Source organism: Sphaeramia orbicularis, chromosome 2 (assembly GCF_902148855.1).
Source record: "Sphaeramia orbicularis chromosome 2, fSphaOr1.1, whole genome shotgun sequence".
In the NCBI taxonomy this organism is placed as follows: Eukaryota; Metazoa; Chordata; class Actinopteri; order Kurtiformes; family Apogonidae; genus Sphaeramia; species Sphaeramia orbicularis.
The window spans coordinates 7779596-7799968 of NC_043958.1; the positions used below are offsets into that span (position 1 = coordinate 7779596).

At 37.2% G+C, this 20373-nt stretch overlaps 1 protein-coding gene across 1 annotated transcript in view; it reads left to right on the top strand.

Moving 5' to 3' along the window:
• col5a2b (collagen, type V, alpha 2b) overlaps positions 1–20373 on the top strand; it is a 39192-nt gene that overhangs the window by 14916 nt on the left and 3903 nt on the right. The window contains exons 2-50 of the mRNA XM_030158882.1: positions 2587–2802; positions 2891–3115; positions 3256–3272; positions 4226–4258; positions 4343–4375; positions 5307–5360; positions 5698–5790; positions 5909–5983; positions 6068–6112; positions 6933–6986; positions 7110–7163; positions 7299–7352; positions 8175–8228; positions 8314–8367; positions 8714–8758; positions 8850–8903; positions 8997–9041; positions 9132–9185; positions 10251–10349; positions 10483–10527; positions 10643–10741; positions 10839–10892; positions 11003–11110; positions 11295–11348; positions 12436–12534; positions 12668–12721; positions 12812–12910; positions 14000–14053; positions 14158–14211; positions 14293–14346; positions 15212–15265; positions 15373–15417; positions 15539–15637; positions 15729–15836; positions 16398–16451; positions 16599–16652; positions 16857–16910; positions 17006–17059; positions 17143–17250; positions 17688–17741; positions 17844–17897; positions 18010–18171; positions 18260–18367; positions 18481–18588; positions 19394–19447; positions 19656–19763; positions 19868–19921; positions 20047–20154; positions 20288–20341. Coding sequence (XP_030014742.1) covers positions 2587–2802; positions 2891–3115; positions 3256–3272; positions 4226–4258; positions 4343–4375; positions 5307–5360; positions 5698–5790; positions 5909–5983; positions 6068–6112; positions 6933–6986; positions 7110–7163; positions 7299–7352; positions 8175–8228; positions 8314–8367; positions 8714–8758; positions 8850–8903; positions 8997–9041; positions 9132–9185; positions 10251–10349; positions 10483–10527; positions 10643–10741; positions 10839–10892; positions 11003–11110; positions 11295–11348; positions 12436–12534; positions 12668–12721; positions 12812–12910; positions 14000–14053; positions 14158–14211; positions 14293–14346; positions 15212–15265; positions 15373–15417; positions 15539–15637; positions 15729–15836; positions 16398–16451; positions 16599–16652; positions 16857–16910; positions 17006–17059; positions 17143–17250; positions 17688–17741; positions 17844–17897; positions 18010–18171; positions 18260–18367; positions 18481–18588; positions 19394–19447; positions 19656–19763; positions 19868–19921; positions 20047–20154; positions 20288–20341 — 3626 coding nt within the window. The remainder of the gene's footprint in view (positions 1–2586; positions 2803–2890; positions 3116–3255; positions 3273–4225; positions 4259–4342; positions 4376–5306; positions 5361–5697; positions 5791–5908; positions 5984–6067; positions 6113–6932; positions 6987–7109; positions 7164–7298; positions 7353–8174; positions 8229–8313; positions 8368–8713; positions 8759–8849; positions 8904–8996; positions 9042–9131; positions 9186–10250; positions 10350–10482; positions 10528–10642; positions 10742–10838; positions 10893–11002; positions 11111–11294; positions 11349–12435; positions 12535–12667; positions 12722–12811; positions 12911–13999; positions 14054–14157; positions 14212–14292; positions 14347–15211; positions 15266–15372; positions 15418–15538; positions 15638–15728; positions 15837–16397; positions 16452–16598; positions 16653–16856; positions 16911–17005; positions 17060–17142; positions 17251–17687; positions 17742–17843; positions 17898–18009; positions 18172–18259; positions 18368–18480; positions 18589–19393; positions 19448–19655; positions 19764–19867; positions 19922–20046; positions 20155–20287; positions 20342–20373) is intronic.

Genomic DNA, 20373 nt, shown 5'->3' on the forward strand with positions numbered 1-20373 from the left:
AAAACTAAATAAAACTGAACTATAATGAAAAATCTAAAACTATTACAACCTTGCCATCCATCCATCCATCCATCCATCCATCCATCCATCCATCCATCTACTTCTTAACTCCACTGATTGATTGGCATAACAACTTTGCTCACTTCAGGCACAAAAACTCCCTAATTAAGTTTAGAAAAAGATCACGGCTTTAGGAAAAATACATATTTCAAAGCTACATGTTAGAAAGCCTTTCTGTCTGATGGCTAATGTTCAACACCTGGGTGTAAATAGCCAAATTGCACACAATGGTTGAAAGTGTTTCTGCCATTATACTAGACACCTGGGTAAATAGCTCTATCAGCTATCCACCCTGGGTCATACTCTTCCCAATGTCTCAATGTGTAAACCCTTTTACAAAAAAAGGGTTGGAAGTGTGTATTTTAAGAAGACATTGCAAACTCTTTCTAAAATTGACATCAAATGGAGTCTGTGAGTGTGTGTTAGACCCTAGATACTGATGTGAATCGCTGTTCTGTCTCACAAAGATTCCTGTACAGAAAACGGCAAAGTCTACTCCAACAATCAGATATGGAAGCCAGAGCCGTGTCAGGTGTGTATATGTGACATGGGCTCAGTGTTTTGTGAGGACCTGGTGTGTGAGGATGTAGGCGACTGCTGGACCACCGAGACCCCAGAGGGCGAGTGTTGCCCCGTGTGCGTGGCTAAAGACGTTGAATATGGTAAAATGGAATGTCCCGACTGCTTCCAAATGTTATGTGGATGCATCCTGGATGTTTTCAGGCAGTCGGACAGTCTTGTGTCAGGACTGCTGGTGTACTTTATCTGTTTCTTCAGCTTTAATACCAAATATAATTCTTCTTTTTACAGTGACAGTAGTGTATGTTAAGTTTCCCTATGACTCTGTGCAGGAATACATGGACTATTTGCCAGATAAGACTACTCAACCAACTCCTGTGCAATGAAAAGCTTGGCAGTCATATTATTTTCATTTTTCATTAGGTTTCTCTGATTATATCATCTCTCATGACAATTGTTACCTTTCTTTTTTATCACTGTTCCATTTTTTGTCATTCTTACTTTAGATTTGTTAGACCTGAATCTGCAGACAGACAGCAGAAAGGTTCCAGTTAACTGTTCATCTGTTTTAGTAAATGTAGTGCATAATTTGTTTAACCTTAAAAGTAGTATTATACATAAGTGTGAATGGAACAATAGTATAACACATTGGCACATTGACAAGCTACGTTAGCTTACTAACTGTTAGCAACACGTCACATCATGTTCCTACTTTACCGACTTCATTGAAAAAAATCATGTATAATGGTGAAATGAGATTTAAAGAAGCTCATTAGGAGTAAAAACTACTGTTTCTGTTATGAATAGAACCGTAATTAAAGGGATAATTATGAGACAGAATTACATACAAGGAATACATGGTTTATAATAACATTAAATTAAGTGTCTCATTGTCAAAGCTAACAAGCTAAGTTAGCTTAGCAACTGTTAGCAAACTGCCAGCTCTTTTAGTTATATTTTCTCACTTTAATATTATTTTACAATTATTGAATGCTAAAGAAGCTCATCGTGAGTATCGTAAGTATGCTAATTCAGCTAACTTTGCCCATTGGCCTGAAGCTTGGTGAGCTAGCATGATTTCTGGCATTTTGAATTTAACTGTTATTGGTACACTTAGTATAATTGAGAAACACATTCTCTTTTAGAAAATGAACATCTATTTTCAACCTGAGGGACCAAGCTAGTCTTTGTAACTGAAAACCCTGAGGGTTTTTAACTAAACACACGGAAATGAAAGATATTTGGATAATTACATAGAAAAACTGCCATAGCTGCCACTTAACAGTTGCACAAAAAGTTGAGAAAGTCACTTATATAGCAAATGAGGTGTATTCCTCTGGGAAATTGCTTCTGTCTTTATGTTGTACAATGTTATACAACTGTTTTTGTAAGTGGATGAAATGCATTTGTCTCTGCACCTATTGTTGTGTCACATTTGAGCATTGATGGAGGTATGAAACAAATAAATGAATTGTTTGAATGTATTTAAAACATGCTACATTTATGGAAAACCGGTGTGTTCTTTCAGAATGTTTTCTAGCATGGGAGAAGCATGTTAGACAATGATAAGTAAAGGACCATGTTGCAGGTTTTTGGCTGCCTAGAATTCATGCAGGTTTTACATTTTAATGACCATTTTACAATGCGTTCTGTTTGGGAATCTCTGTTCTGGGCATCCAATGGTTTTTAATTGTTGAACGTCAAGTCCGGATTCATAATTGTCCATTAAATCAAACATAAGTGACGCAGACTTGATTTTTATTTTGATAGAAACCAATGACTGCCTAGAATGGTGGCCACACTTCTGAAACCCAAAAGCATGGTTTGTAAAATGTTTTTCTGTGATGTGAAATACGCATGAGTCTAGTCAGTGAGATTAAACATTTAAAACCACTGTTACGGTTCTTTACAGCAAGACAGTAAGGTTTTTGTTCAATTCAGCCTACATTTACACGTATTTCACTTATTACACTTGAATTAATTCATCTACCTTTCTGTTTCATAAAGACACCTGCACAGAAAATGGAAAAGTCTACGCCAGGGGTGAGATGTGGAACCCTGAGCCATGTCGCATCTGTGTGTGCGATAAGGGTAATGTGCTCTGTGAGGCCGTGGTGTGTGAAGACCTGGGTGGCTGTGAGAAAACTGTGACCCCAGAGGGCGAGTGCTGCCCTGTGTGTTTGACCCCAGCCTCATCAGCTACTGGTTCAGGCCCTAACATAGGTGACACTTCATTTCATCCGTCACCTTATGTTGTTTTGAATGAAGCCACTGTTCAAACATCACATGGGTTTCTGTTCCTGTGTTGCAGCTGCAGATGAAGTGAAAGGGGAGAGCTGCACAGTGGATGACGAGGTCTACCACCACAACGCCATCTGGAAGCCAGAGCCTTGTCGAGTCTGTGTCTGTGACAACGGCGTGTCCCTTTGTGATGAAGTGCAGTGTGAAATCTTGTCCAACTGCGAGAAGGTGGTCACACCTGAGGGGGAGTGTTGCCCCGTGTGTGAAACCTTTGCTAGTGTTGGAGGGAGAATAGGTATACCACCGACACTGCCATAGTATTTTTTTTTACTTATTTTACTACATCTTACTAATTTCCTGAAGTGCTTTAGCATTGACAAGTATGTAATCTGAGCTACAAATATAATTAACTTTCTATTTCATTTCTTCTTGTAGAAATCATGGGCTTCAAGGTAAGTCATCATTTATATTTATTAATATTTTAGTAAAATAAAATTGTTTAAAAAACGAAACAAAAAAACCCAGAGCTAACATGTAATGGTACACATGGCTGAAAGATCTAAAATAATAGTAGCTTTAGTTTGTTAGCTTTGCCTGCCCCTTTTATTTAATTTACCTTTATAAGAAATGCAAATTCACAGGTATAGTTGTGAATTTAATTTAATTCTTTTGCATCATTTTGTCAGGTACACATTTACGTATGTTTTGCTTGCTTTGTACTTCCTGGATAATAGTTTTGCACTTGGTTTTGTATTAATTTGTATTCATTTTGTATTATCTTTGGATGTGTTTTGTTTGGTTTGTCAGACTTTATACAGTATGACTTTATAGCTAGTTGTGTATGGCTAACAATTAAGGCTGTTATTATTTAGAAGGGGGCAGGAAATATAAGATTTTCTTCATTCTCCTTTTCGAGCATGGGTGTGTAAATGTTTGTTCACCTGATGATTATTGAATGTCTGCTGATGGAATGCACATCCATTAATGAAATAAATGAAAAAAACAAACAAAAAAAAAAAAAAAAACAGTAGCTTGTTTTGGAGATAATTATGAGACAAGACTAGAAAATACATGTGTATTGTAGTTAACTGTGAACGTATTGCCTCATTTGCACCAAACTAAGTTAGCTTATTAAATACTCAGTGTGAGTGCTATGTGCTAATGCTAGGCACTGTACTACAGGGAAAAGAGGTTATTTGTTAGCAACCTGCTTGTTCTTTTATTTTTCCTTTATCTTTCCTTTCTTTACTGAACAAAATGTTCAACAATGATGATTAACTTTTTGAGTTTTATTTACCCTCTTCAGTGACAGTGCTGAATAGAAATGAATTAAATGTTGTTATATATTTATTCATATTTCAGTTTTTATTTGGCTAATGACAGTGGTTTTGGGGTTTTTCTACAGGGTCAGAAAGGTGAACCTGGTGATATCCCATATGTGAGTAATTGCTCTGACAATTAGCTTAGAAGAAAACTGAAGACTCTATAAATTTGTTAACTTTATTTCTTTTTTTCTTCTCAGGTGGTTGGAATCACTGGGCCTCAAGGACCGCAGGTGGGTTTGCATTGTTTTTATTTTTCACATTATTTCAGTGTTTCAGTTCAACATTACATGTATTAAAGCTACACAATGGTGCCAGTGACAGTTATTTTCTTACAGTATTTATGATCTAGTGGTGGAACGTAACTAAGGACTTTTACTAAAGCACTTTACTTAAATGCAAAGTTAAGGTTCTTGTACTGAGTACCTCCATTTTATGTTATGTTATACTACTTCTTTTTTGCAATTATACATATTATAATTACTATTCCTCTACAATCTCACGGGTAATAAATATCCTTTTAACTCCATTACATAGATGTGACACTGAAAGTTGCTTGTTACTTTCTCATATAATATGGTAGTTTAATATACAAAGTGTCTAAAACTGGCTGCAACATTAAAATGCTCTTAGTATATTTATTAATGATCAAAACACAGAATATTTTTTATAATATTAGTAGCCCTTTGTAATAATTACTCACATTTTTGATCATTAAAAAAAAATTTCCTGATGGTGCTTTCACTCGAGTAACATTTTGACTCATGTTTTCTTGTAGTGAAGCTTTTTTTTTTTTTTTGATAGTATTTCTAATTTCGCTACCTGTGTTACGGTGTATTTAAAATATTACCCCAGAAATTATGTGTAACCATTGATTCTCACACTAGAGGGCGCCAAACACACAACAGCATTTATTACCAATAGTGTTGTTAAAATGGAGTCAGTTTTGAATTTCAGAGCAAAAATATATAATTTTACAAATGTTTATGATTAGAAATTATATATAAAGGATGTTGTAAAAGGGGGTTTTATGACTATGTATGACAGAAAGATTTAATATATATATTTTTTATGTCATTCTATTCTAATGACAATATAACCAGTATAAGGAAGAAAAAAGAGAACATCATATGAATAATTTTTGATGATGTGTTTGTGGTTTAGGGTCCTCCAGGATCTCAGGGACCCACTGGACCAAGAGGTTTTAAAGGCAGAAGGGTAAGTCTGAAGGAAGGAGAAAACACATACAATTCCTTATTTTTGACACTGTAAATGTTCAGGCTTACAACCAGTAATGTCTACCCTAGATATTTGGACCTCACACTAGTCTGTAATTTCATCAATCTGTTTCATGTACACAAAGCCGGAAACAAACATAGGAGGGTATTTTTTATGTAAACCATCTGTCTTTATAATTTCTTTTTGCCTCTTTCTGATTTTTTCCTTCTATGATCTAAAGTTGTTAGATGTTTTCAACACATCTTGTCTTAGCTTTATTCATTCCCAGTTTGTAAAAAATTCCATTGTTAATTACATTTTGTCATACAACCTGTAGGGATTCGCAGGACCTCCAGGTTTTGATGGAGAGCCCGGTGTGCCAGGAAATCCAGGAGAGCCAGGACCCCCGGGTCAAAACGCTGCACCTGGGGTGAGGTGTTTTAGAAAAGCTTTCTCAATACAGAATACAAATTACAAAAGATTCAAACCACTTCATTCTGATGAATTCGACTTGATATATCTAAATTTGTATTTTCAATTTCCCAAAGGGCAACCTTGTGTCACAGATGGCATCTGGTTTTAATGAGAAGTCCAGTTTCGCTGGGATGGTGTCAGGGACAAGGGTGAGTACAACTGTTGAAAAGCAGCCAATCATTTTACTCTGAAACTTGGCTTAAATTCTCAGATCAATGTTTTGTACCATTTAGGGTGAGGCAGGACCACGAGGACTTCCAGGACAGCCTGGACCACCAGTAAGTTTTTACATATAGAATCAGATCCTCATTTTGGGGGGAAACATTTATTTTGATGATTATTTATGTTTGTGAAACTACATATCACTACATTTGATCTTTTCCATGGCAAAGGTTAAAATATTCCTAAATTCCATTTTTTAGTTGAAATTTTAAAACCATACCATATCTCAATCAAAGCTATACTGATTTGATTCTAAATTACACAGGGTCAATAATAATTTTCTAAAAATCACTTTACTCAAGGTTTGTGAACCATTAACTTTTAAATATAGCCGATGTGTTTTTTGGACTTTACATATATTTGCATATCAGAGCTGGCGGTAGTATGTTGCTGTGGGGTGTTAAAAATTGTGTTAGCAAAGGTTATCACTGTCTAAGTGTTTTCAAGTTTTATTTGTAAAAAAATTTTTCATAGAAATGAAGACAGGCAAACATCTTAATGAAACTGTACCCTATCAAATACCAAGAGCAGCTGCTGGAAAAACTGGGAACTATCAAGATGCTAATCCTTATTCCTGATAAAAAAAAATAGTGTTTTCATAGTATTAGATTTTTCTTTGGCATATTTTTTTTCCTGAAATATTTTATAAGTTGTTTTTTTTCTATTAATTCTTTATTTTTATAATATTTAGGCATCAGTTTAAAATTTTAGACACTGTTCTTGAATTATCACTCCGTTATGACTTGTAAATCAAATGCTTATAATTTATATTTTATTCTTAGTGTAACTGTAATAACTCAAGATTTTAAGAAAACACTTTTTATTTTAAAATATTCTGGTATGACTGTTGATCATTGTTCTTCTGGTCTTTTTCAGGGTCCATCTGGTGGTCAGGGAATCCCAGGAGAGGCTGGAGAACCAGGACCAATGGTAGGAACAGGTCTTTTGTACACTGGCGACATTATTGTTGTCTGATCCATGTCACTTTGTTTTTAAATGATAACATTAAATTGTGTCGGATTAGGATTCATACTTCCTTGAATTCATCCACAGGGTGAACCCGGTCACAGAGGACCAGATGGACCACCGGGAAAACCAGGCCCAGATGTGAGTCAAACACTGTCCATTATAAATGCTGATTACTTTGAGTCACTGGCACTCACTGTACTATTGGGGATTGTTTTCATCAGTGCTGCTTTTTTTTATATTAATGTTTCTCTTTCCTCATATCCATCTCTCTAGGGAGAATCTGGACCTGCAGGTGCTACAGGAGAGCCAGGATATCCAGGATCTGCGGTAACTAAGCCCTATCAAAATTTTGCATGGAAATTAATTAATCAAAATACTGCATTTATGACATAAGTCAAAGCTGTTCAGTAGTGAAAAGGTTGTAAATACTGCCATCTAGTGGTACATAGTCAATACAAATCAAAATATAGATGAAAATAATAAGAGTTTCACAGCTTTACTTAAAAAAAAAAAAAAAAGTTTCCACCGTAAAGGATTTTCATCCAAAAAAAATTAAAAATGTATCTGAAAAAAATGTTGTGTTATGCAGTTTTCACTCAGGACTATTTTTTCATGCAAAAAAAGCAAAACATTGTACCTCCCTAGATCCCAAGAGGTTAAAAAAACAACAAATATGAAAATTAAGAAATTAAATTAATATTCACACATTTTACATTCAAAATAAATTCTGAATTATTGTTCATGTGTATCCTGTGTTTATAGAGTATGACCATTATTCTAACTCTGTTTGTTGGGATAGGTTTGATCCTGTTTTTAGTTAAAAGAAACAAAATTGAACATAACTATGACACAACATAGATATTGCCTTTCTCCCTGAAATAATAAACAGTTGTATTCTCTAACTGTTTATTCATTTCAATACATTTAATAGATTTTTTTTTTCTTTTATTGGATAACTGTAAATGCAATACATTCCAAAGTGCACATAATATTTAGTTTCTGCAACAAATCACATTTTATGATCAGTAATATACAAATATTTATTGCACACATACAGACAAAGCCAATGTTTCCCTACACAGCTTCATAAATTGATCCCAATTGTTGTAAAATTGTTTCTATTTGTTGCTGTCCTCCTTTTCTCTACAGGGTGCAAGAGGTTTTCCAGGTCTTCCAGGGCTTCCAGGACTGAAAGGCCATAAGGTAAGTCATTATTCAAGCATCGCATTTAATGATTCTCATTCTTTTTCACCTGGAGATGATAATAGTACTTGTGTCAATCTCACAGGGACATGGAGGTCTTGTTGGGCCAAGGGGTGAATCTGGAGCCCCTGGAACCAAGGTAGGAGTTTATCTCGTCCACTAATGTTACAGAAAAAGTCAGTTTTCTTTACTCTCAAATGGAAACATGAATATTTATTGTACAGCTTTACAAAGGTGATTTTCAACTCCAAAAATCTGAAGTATTTACATTAATTTATGAACTTAAAATGTGACTAATCTGAGTATTTTTTTAGATAAATTCTGTAACTAATCTTCATACTTTTTACTCATTTGCTTTGGCTCTATATTTGACTCCAACAGAGACGAAACCAGCCAAAAATGACAAGAAAAGTGTTCTATTGCAAGTGATCATTCATTAGTTTTCTTGTAAACGTATGTTGTTTTTGTGTTTGTGTGTTTTCCAGGGTGTTTCAGGTACTCCAGGTGGGATGGGAGCTCCAGGCCCACAGGTAAGAAACACATCCACACTGGTGTTTTATAAAGAGTTAGGAGTCAGTTATGTTTCTAAATGACATATATTGAGCCTGTTGGGGGTTTCAGGGACCAGTGGGAATGCAGGGAGAAAGAGGCCGAGCTGGACCAACTGGACCAGTGGTAAGAAAGACGCAAAACACTCATCTGACTAAAATGAACAAACATAAACACTTAAAACATTGGAGAAAAAAAATGTTTTTGCCTCTGTTTTAGGGTAAACGTGGTACACCTGGACATGTTGGCAAACCTGGTCCTCTGGTGAGAGTTTACACCATCTGGTCAGATCATCGTCAGATGAAACTGAAACTAAACAAAATGAATATTTAACATTGTTCATTTTACCCTCAGGGTCCGATGGGAATCCCTGGTATTCCTGGTTTTCCTGGTAACCCAGGAATGAAGGTGAGATGGTTCAGTCAGGTGTCTTCCACACCATTATATTCAATATCTTATCCAGGATTAACCATTTGACTTCATAACCCAGAGATGGGCTTTACGTCCAGTGACATCAATTATCCTCCTGAGACCCAACAATGCGTTTTTGTCCTCTGTAGGGGACAAAAGTTTCACAGTTTTACAGTTTTTAAAAAATGCTATCCATTGCAAAGGGCATTCGATTAAAAAACAAATAACTAAATAAAAATAATTTTAAAAATGTTGCATTATGCAGTTTCCAATCAAAACAATTTTTAATGTGAAAAAGCAAAAACTTTCACTTTCCTGGGTCTCAGGAGGATTTAATTTACTATCAACAGTTATCATAATAAATGTCAATTCATAATTTCTTTCATTTAAAGATGAAAATGGATGAAAGCTGAAGAACCTAGATAATTATAGTAGTTTTAAATGGTGATAATGATTGCGCTGCAATTAATGCAGTACTTTTGCCCTGGGATTAATAAAGTGTTCTGATTCTGATAGATTAAAATTTTATTGACAAACCCTACTGTAACCTTTCTTAACCTTTGAAAACCCAAAAGCATCTACTGATCTAAAATGTTTAAGAACTTTTGAACAACTGTTCCTATCAATACAGTGAAATAATTCAGGTAAAATGCTGTTTCTCAGCATTTATGTCTTTTTCAGATGTATCCATAGTCTCTGTAGCTTACATGGAAAAATCATTGTTTCCTGCAACATTGGATCAAATATTTAGACTAATGACAATGGTTGTAGACACTTGGTTTTATCTGGTATTACTGAGATATTTTGCTGAAAAAGTCATGTTTCCTGTGATTTTCTCTTTTCTGACATAACATGGGAATTTACTGAGTTTGTATTAACGCCTACATGTTCAATAAATGAAATATAAGAAAATACTTGATTTACTCTCTAAAATACAACAGATAATATTACAATAAATTGTGATAATTCATTCAGTAATGGTTAAATGTAGAGAGAAATTGATTTGGAAGTCACCACAAAAAACAGTCCTTGATTTTAACTTGATTGTTCCTTGTGATTTAGGGTGAAGCTGGACCCACAGGGGTGAGGGGCACTGCAGGACCACAGGGACCCCGGGGAGATCCTGGTCACGTGGGACCTCCAGGGCCAATGGGAAAAGAGGTATGAAACCAGACATCATAAGTCATCTAATGGTAGTGTCATGACACATGTTTTAGCCAAAGTTTACACTGTGATCTGTGTGTTTCAAGTCACTGTGAAAGGCCACATAGTGTCATATTTTGTTTCATAACAGGGTGCACCAGGTGTTGATGGAGCTCCAGGAGCCCGTGGTCAAGCAGTAAGTCGACACTGAGTGTTTTGGCATTTTGGGATTATTGGGCAACCTGTGACTCAACTCCCATTTTATGCTGTCTGTTGATCTGAAACGAAATAAAACTGTTTCTGTTTCTCAGGGTTTAGGAGGTGTCCAGGGACCAGCAGGATTGTTGGGCCCACCTGGTCCTCCCGGTCCCCAGGGATCCACAGGAGCAGTCGGAGCCAAAGGCCAAGTGGTAAGATGTCATGTTCCATCTGATTGTCACTGATAAATAATAAAATAACCTCATCATGTAGTAAGAATATAAACTTTGGCCGTGTTGTTTTTAACAGGGTGATGGTGGCGTTCCTGGATTTAAAGGAGAAGCTGGCCTCAAGGGAGAAAGAGTAAGATCGTGCTGAAATTGATCAAATGTTACATCTTATTTTGTCTATTGGTGCTTCTTTTGTTTGTCTGGATGCTCATTGGTTGGTTTTTGACTGCTGTGTCATGATAGGGGGACCACGGTGCTCAGGGTCCACTGGGTCCAATGGGAGAGGATGGAAAACGTGGACCGAGAGGTGATGCTGGGTCCATTGGGCCTCCAGGACCTCCAGGAGAGTCAGTAAGTCAACTTGTAGTCATCTTAAACCATCCTAAAGTATCATTCCAGTTATTTTTTTCATAACAGTTAATGCAGTAAAATAAATGTGTTAAAACAAATAAGTTGATTCAGTTCTGATTTGATGTTGTGATGATCTCAAATTTCCACAAACCTTAAATAATGATGTTTTCTTCCTGTGTTTCAGGGCGCTCCAGGAAACAGAGGTTTCCCCGGTGCAGATGGTTTACCAGGCCAAAAGGTGAGTTGACCAACATCCAAGTCCACATACAGTCATAGAAAAAAATATTAGACCACCTTTGTTTTCCTCAATTTCTTGTTCATTTTAATGCCTGGTACAACTAAAGGTACATTAGTTTGGACAAATATAATGATAACAACAACAATAGCTCATAGTAGTTTAACTTCAGAGCTGATCCATTTTCCATGGTTTTCTTGATAATAATCAAAATCACTTCAGTTCTTTCATCAGTATCTATGGCATTGTACTGACAATGCTTGTGACAGTGCTTTTAGGCATTCCATGTTTTCTTTTCTGTCTGTTTTAGTCACATGATACACACAGGAGTTAGTACTTGACTGGATAACCACTGTTTTTGATGATTTTGATGGTCTGATTATTTTTTCCACGATTGTACATGATACAGCTCCCAATTCCCCCTCTCTCCAAATCAAGTATTTTTTTCATCTTTGACTGTGTAGAATTGGACATTTTGAGAGTTTTGTCACTGTCCTTTGCTGAAGGAAGAAAATGTCTCTACATTCACCAAAAATCTGAATTTCAAGGCCGATCTACCAGTAGGATTAGTGATATCACAAAAACTTTGGAGCAAATTGAGGTTAATATTTGACTTTTACAAATGGAATGTGTGCGCAAATTGAAAGTGGACTTTTTAGAAAACATCTAGTGTCTGGCAGATAAACTTGAAAATTTTGTGGGTTGTTATGGTTTGTTGTTTTTTTAATATACCCCATTTATAATTAAATAATTTGTTCCTTCTGATGTTATGAAGATTTAGACCATTTACCTACAGTAAAGCATCCTATAGGCTTGACTTTTGTGTATGTAATTACTCATAAGAGTCGAGAAGCATCATAAAGACAGAGGAACAGCAAAGGAAAATGCTCACTTTAAACATACTTTCTTTATAGATTCCATTTTTTTCAAGTGTGCTCACCATGTGATTAAAAAGGTCACTGACTATTTGGACCAAAATATGAAATGTTATTATTTTTCAGTGCAGAGTACTTTCACCATATCTCATAAGTTTCCTGAAAGGGCTCTTTAAGTACATTCATGGTTTTCAACATGCATTTGTACTGAACAGGGCGCCCAGGGTGAACGTGGGCTGCAAGGGTCACCTGGTGCCAAGGGTGCAGATGGAGATCCAGGACGCAACGGGGAGCCAGGTTTAACAGGAGCTCGGGTAATGCTATGTTTACATTTAGTAAAGAAGTTTATACAGTCATTTTTCAGCAAACTATTGCAGACACTGTCATGATATTTTATGTGGAAAAGACTGAACATATTTTTCCCTTATTTTGTGTCTTATCTGACAGGGTCTGACAGGACTTATTGGAGCCCAGGGAGCAGAGGGAAAGCAAGGACCTCTGGTAGGCACCTCTGACATCCCAAAAACACTTTAATGAGTGGCCTTTGTTGTTCTAATGGTATATATACTTAGACCTTTTATGTCCTTCCAGGGCTCAGGTGGAGATGATGGGAAACCAGGACCTGCTGGTTCCACTGGAAACAGAGGTGGAGTTGGACAGATGGGCCTGCCAGGACCAAAAGGACCTGCTGTCAGTAACACTGTTTATCTTATTCAGTGAGACAAACAATATCCTTGTTAAATTTGGACACACCATTATTTCAATAATTTCACTTATGGGTCTGATCAAGCAAAAGTGAACATCGACATGAAAAAGTAAATTTGCACACATCATTTATCAAGTGGGCTCATTTTTTAGCTAAAGTTCTCTATTGTATGGAATTGTTATCCTTTTTAAAACACCACTTGTAGAAAAAAAGTTACAACTGATTTTATCAATTGTACTTTTTACACCATAGCCGTAGCTCGAATTTGACGCTAAAAATTATAACTAAAAAATTGTGACAATTTATTCAGTCTGTTGATTATATAGATGACTGTTACGTTTCAAGTATTAGATTTTCATTATTTTGTGAATATTACTGATATTTATGAGTTTGAACACTTGTGACTTGCTTAAAAGGCCCTTTCCATGGGTTACCACAAAAATACCAATTTTACATTTTCCAGTTACTCATAATTCAGATATCTGAGTGAAACTTACAGAAAGTAATGATCTTTTGATACATTTTGGGTGATGCATACAATGGTAAAGAGTCGTCCACCTGTTACTATGACAGCCTGTCCACGTGTTACGACATTCTCATGTCAATAAAACTTCTCAGTATTTTACTCCAAAATGTATTTTCAGTATAGTTGAACATCATATCTAAAAGTTTTTGTCCTACTTGATATCAATTTCTGTTGAGAACCGCATGTTTTGAATGTTTGCGTAAAGCTTAAAAAATGTATATCTGTTTCAAGTCCACGTGTTACCAAGCAGTAATTTGACAGTTTTCACCTTAAAATTTTATCTCCCCAAATTTTGTTATAAAAATGTTGAAGTGCTTATAAATTCCTAAATATGTATAATACATGCATATAAGTTACTCTGCTTACATGACAGAGACTGTTGAACATGAAATGTGTCCATGTGTTACAGCTTAACCCTTATGTAACATCATATCATCTGGCTCAGGAAAAAATGCATTCACAAAAAAGCTGGAATCTTACATTTTGATGATTTAAATGCCGTAAAAAAACAGATAGTGATGTTTGTGTTTGGATCTTTGCTTTTTAGGGTGATGCTGGTAAGATTGGAGAGGCTGGCAGCGCTGGGGCTCCAGGTCCAAGGGTGAGATAGTTTTCCTCATGAATTACAATGGAGACGTGTTATTGGGTTGTCAGTGTTTTAATAAAAGTCCAGATATTCTTCTAATCACTGTAAATGTTTCTCAGGGACTGAATGGAAAAGATGGAGAAGCAGGAGCTGCTGGTCCCACTGGCCCCGCCGTGAGCATCTTCTACTGTTCGAACAGTTTAACAATCCTTTGGTTTTTCATAGGTTTATATTTTCACTTTGCTTTTCTCCAGGGTCTCGCAGGAAAGAGAGGAGAGCAGGGACCTCAGGGACTGAATGGTTTCCAGGTAAACACTGGTTTATACATTTGTTGTACCTTTAGTGGTCTTACTGCACCCCATCTGAATACACACTGACTATATGTGTATTTTAACTGACATACTCTATACACTTTAATGATGATCCACATTATTTATATTTTATATGATTAGCATAAAACCCTTTAAATACAGTGACCACAACTGCAAACACCTTAATAACTGGGGGGCTCTGTTGGCAGTATTCATGATTTTTGTTGTTTATATTAGCCATACACTTTACACACTTAACAACTGCATAGTTAGTGTTTGATGATTCACAAAAATAGTTGTGTTGCTATAATTGGTCTAATAACTCGACAAATTTGTTTTCTTTACATTTTAGACATGAATCTCTCACTCTGTAATTTTGTTGTGACTGTAAACATCAGTTGAACCATGAATTGAACAAACTCAGCTTAGTGTGTACGAGTGTATGCCAGGCTTTTGGAACATTTTTTTAATCTGCATAACAATTTCTGTAAAGCCCTGTGAGGCGACTTTGTTGTGATATTTGGCTCTATATATAAAATTGAATTGAATTGAATTGAATTGAATTGACTATCCACTTCAAACATGTTGTGTTGTTTCTACAGTATCCCAGATAAACCCAGACAAAACAAGCACTGGTTGCAGAGATGTCCATGTTTTTATGCTGAAGTCATTTCCAGCATAAGCTGTCTTAGAGGTTTCTAAAGACAGAGCTTTTCACTTGGTTTCAATTTGCAACCTCACCAATAGATGGCACTAAATCCTGGTCTCTGTGAGATGAGTGGAAGTGACAGTGACGAAGTTGTACAGATGATAATGTTGATATTGTTGTTCTTGACTGATAAGACTGGTTTGGTGTTTTTAGGGTTTGCCTGGACTGCCAGGACCCCCCGGAGAGTCAGGAAAACCAGGTGATGAGGTATGAAATCTATTTGTATTATTCTATTGTTCCTTTAGATGAACACTCTTACACTTAACTCAGAAACGTTTCATGGCCTGGTAAATGACATGTTTGGTTTTCTTCAGGGTCTTGCTGGAGAAGCCGGTACTGTAGGTCCAACAGGTGTGAGGGTGAGTCTGATTGTATCACTGGTGCAAATGAATTTTCCAAATGAAGCCTACAGATCTTTTATGTTTGATTTTCAGTGCAGTAAGGACTGTTGTTGTCTTTGACACCTGCTCGTTTTTGTAGGGAGAAAGGGGCCCTCCAGGAGAGAGAGGTGAAATTGGACCTAATGGACTGCAGGGACCAAAAGGAAGTCCAGGAGCACCAGGACCAGATGGGCCAAAGGTAACCCAACCACAACACCAGAACCTGTACAAGTTAAATGTATATAGTCTTGAGTTGCAGTATTAATATGTTCTATTTTTCATAATTTCAGGGTAATCCTGGGCCAAAGGGTGGTGTCGGAGAACCAGGAGCTCAAGGTCTTATGGGAATGCCAGGGGAGAGGGGCATCTCAGGACCTTCTGGTCCAAAGGGAGATGCAGTAAGTTGCAGTAAATCAGTGGCTCATGTAAAAAACTACAGAAAAATGGGTGTAACATGATTACTTTTAAAAAACTAATGAAAACAATCACCAGTAAAATAACAAAATTCCACTCATTCTCCATTTAAGCAATAGACATGACAAAGATTCATGGTTCACTCAACCTGAAGAATAGATGATCTCACTTTAAATCGGGACTTCTTGGCTCCGTGTTCTTTTAGTTTTAGAAGCCTGAAGTGACATGACAGCAATTTATTTCTGCATCTGTCCGCAGAGGGTTGTACTCTGTTTTGTCCCATAAGGCATTAGACATAGTGACCCAACAGGTTGTGGCTCAGTCTCACTCTTTACTGAACTGAACACGGTCTAGGATTTTCAGTACTGTGTTCTCTGATTCTTGGCTGATAAGCAAAGTAAAATTTATACTATTGACGTTCCAATTTCCCTCTTACATGCATAAAGTTTAGGTTATCAGAGGTAATGATGTACAAACTGCTATCACAGGATGAGTGTATGAAAGTGTTGAAGCTTCACACTGACAAAGCTCATCTTTTCTAACAGGGATCTGTTGGTGAGAAAGGACCTGAAGGCAAAGCTGGGTCTGATGGTTTGAGGGTAAGTCACAACCCGTTGCCTTCTGGATAAACCACAGGATTGTTATTGTTATTACAGTAATGTTCTGAGGCTGATGCTGCATTACAATGAAACAGATATTCAAGATTCAGTATGAAATATTCTAATATAATCTTGTTTCATGTAAAGGGACTTGCTGGTCCTGTTGGACCTCCTGGCTCAGGTGGACCCAATGGTGAGAAGGTGAGATCAACAGCTCAGAATTTAACATTAACTAATGAACATTAAAATGGAAATGTAATTTATCACCTGTGTATCACTTTACTAAAAAATAACACTATGAAACAAGTAAAAATGAATTGTTCTGCTGGCTCTTGTAATTAAATACATACCATGTTCTAACAACTAAAAATGATTGTATTTGACTTTAATGCTTCTGTTTTACAGGGTGAAACGGGCCCACCAGGACCTGCAGGTCGACGGGGGTCAAGAGGAATTGCTGTCAGTACAGTATCTGCTCTTTTGACTGGATTAAAACTGAAGTTGTCCTTTGATATTTTGTTGATGTTTTACATGTTTGTGTCTCGTGCAAACAGGGTTCTACTGGTGAGCCTGGTCCAACTGGTGCTGCTGGATTCCCTGGACCTTCTGTAAGTTTTCAAATGTGCAAAAATACTGCAAAATATGAATGAAAGCTGGACTAAAACACTATGTCTGCTTGTTTTTTGGTCAGGGTCCTGATGGCCAGCCTGGTGTCAAAGGTGAAACAGGGGAACCAGGCCAGAAAGGAGAATCAGGAGCACCTGGACCACAGGGGATGGCAGGGAAACCAGGAGAACAAGTATGAAACAAGCACTTTCATCCTTTAATTAAATGCTGATGTGTGACCCAAATGGATAAAGGAAAAGCTAATGTTAAATATGTTCCAATGGTGTTGGTCATGCACGTCTCCAACACATCATCAACATCCCCTGGTATATGATTCATCAAGTATGTGAACTCTTCTATGGGGATAAAGACCATTCTAACAAAAGACATTCCCTCATTTGATGTTTTGATGATGGTGTTAGTTGATATTTACTCGAATCTTTTACATTTGGATGATTAAGTCAAGATTTTCTAAAAAGAATCATAACCATCAATCAGTTAGAACAAGACAATGAGATAAAACAGTAGAAGAATCTGCAGTTGTTGTTTCTCCACTCATTCATTTACTCAGGTTTTTCCTTCAGTTTTGTATTTTAAAATCATACCATTAACTCGTGTGTATGTTTCTAGGGTCCTGTTGGTGTGACAGGATTGAAAGGTGGAAGAGGAACACAGGGTCAAGCAGTACGTTTGTTTCCTTATTTTCTAGTCTGCATTATAGAGCGTAACTGCTGCTGTATTTAAATCATGTAAGTGCATGTCATTGAAAGTCTTTCCTTCCTACAGGGATCTCCTGGATTTCCTGGGTTGCCTGGAGGAATTGGACCAGCTGGCTCTCTTGTAAGTGAAAATTCCCTTCCAAACATACAGCAGAACCCTTCTAAGTTTGGTTCTTAATGTAAATGTGAAGATTGATGGCATTTTCTAAATGATTGGAAATTATTTCCACCAGGGACTTGTCGGTGCAGATGGACCCATAGGGGCCCCAGGAAAGCAGGGTCCAGCTGGCATCCGAGGAGAGAATGGAGCCCAAGGGCGTCAAGGAGAGAGAGGATCTCGAGGTGCACCTGGTAGCGCTGGAGAGAAAGGAGACTCTGGAGAAGATGGACCTCCGGTAACATGCAGTTTACTGAAGATCTGTGGAATATTCAGCTTCAGTGCTATTGTTCTTAAATGTCTTTTGTTTCATTTTTTTCTGTCAGGGTCCTGATGGGCCCCCAGGCCCTGCTGGTGCATCAGGACAACGAGGTGTTGTGGGTCAGCCTGGAGTCAGAGGAGAGAGAGGCATGATGGGACTGCCAGGGCCTGCTGTATGTACTGTTTAAATTATACCAAGCCGCAATAAAAAAAAGCCCCTCCCGCGTTTAACGTATGCCAGAACCATGTGAACAGCTGCTGTAATTTGATGTGACATATTTTTTAGGGTCCACCAGGAAAAGCAGGAACACCTGGAACTCGGGGCTCCAAGGGGCCTGCAGGAGGTGTTGGTTTACCAGGAGCAACTGGGCCAAGAGGAGACGCTGGTCCTGAGGTTTGTCCTCTCAGTTTAAAATTAAAACATAAAAACGCAACTTTAAATTGAAGCGGGAGTATCTTACGTTACAGTACCACTGATGACCACTAGGTGGGGACTATATCCTGTTTCCTACTGACTCCCATCCAAAAAAATTTAACTTCTGTGTAGAAGGTATACAGAAATAAAATTTATTTCTTGAAAACTTTTATATAGATGGAAAAAAAGACATAGACTATATTCAAATTGCACAGCAGCTCATTACACACAATTAAATCATTATTAGTAGAATGTAAAAAAATATAAGTCAATGCTTTTTTCCACACAGGTGCTTGTAGTGTTGGTTAAGAAACTGTCATGTAAATTGTGAATATTAGTAGCTAATAGGAATGAAGTATTGCATTTATCAGCGAGCAAATTTGCACAATGTACACTAAAGGACACAAAACAATAGGGACTATTATCAGACCCACCTATGTTTACATTCAGCTGACATTACTTCGCAGTGATTAACATAATCATTTGATTCATTAATTAACATCTTCATTTGATCAGCAGTGTGTTCAGTGCATTCATTGATTTAGCTTTAGCTCGGTGACTTTCACTATGCTCCTCATCAACTACATCCTGGTGTCAAATGGCTTCAAAATGGCTCTGAACAAACCACATCCACCTCTATCCACTTCTGCATCTATGTTTAGAATGGTAGCTGATACAGTTATTCAGCGGGAATCACAGCACTGATTTGTTTTTATAATTTAATCCACATTACATTATTATTGTGAAAACATCCTTTACATTAGTTTCATTATTTAATTTTTAGGGTATTGCTGGAGCAGAGGGGTCTCCTGGTAAGGATGGACTCGTAGGACAGAGGGTAAGTCTGTGACCTCTAACTTGTAAGTCATGGAATCTATTGGAGCATTTTATGAGTTTATTGTTGTGTGTTTCTTTGCTTTATGTCATGTATTTACCTTTTTTTTTTTTTTTTTTACCATGAAGCGTTTTGTGAATTCTTTCTGTGAAGAGTGTTATGTAAATAAACTTGACTTGCTTAATTACTCATGTATTGTGTGTGTTTTCAGGGAGACAAGGGTAACGCTGGTCCAGAGGGTATGGCTGGTGCTGCAGGGTCTCCAGGGACTGAGGGCCCCGTGGGACTGACAGGAAGTCCAGGACTAAGAGGCGAGAATGTACGTTTCTCACATGACTGAAAATATTAGCTGTAAACTTAATTAAGCTACTGTTTAATGAAAAAGGCATCACTATTGCTTAACTTTTGATTATTTGAGTATAGGGTGGCAGAGGAGCACCTGGACCCCCAGGACAACCGGGAGTTAGAGGGAAAGTGGTAAGTATCTGCCGCCCACTGAAAATAAACAAATACAAATCATGTTTAACCTAATGTAACTAAGTCTGAGCACTTTTAAAAACTCATTCAAGTGTTTAACTGTCATCATTTTTTTTTGCTTTTAGGGACCTCAAGGACCACAGGGAGAAAAGGGAACAGCTGGAGAAGCAGGAGAAAGGGGTCAGAAAGGACACAGAGGATTCACTGGGCTTCATGGTTTACCTGGAATAACTGTAAGTATTGCTCTGTAACACTGTACAACTTCATAAATATGTAACCTTTATCTGTGGTTCATCAGAGCACCAGGTGGTACATGAATCTTGAAAGGAGTCAGAGAAGATGACCTGTGGTTCATGTTTGTTTCAGGGCGCCACAGGAGACGCAGGACCTACAGGCATTGTTGGACCAGCTGGGCAAAGGGTAAGTGTATAATAATGTGTATAATATAAAGT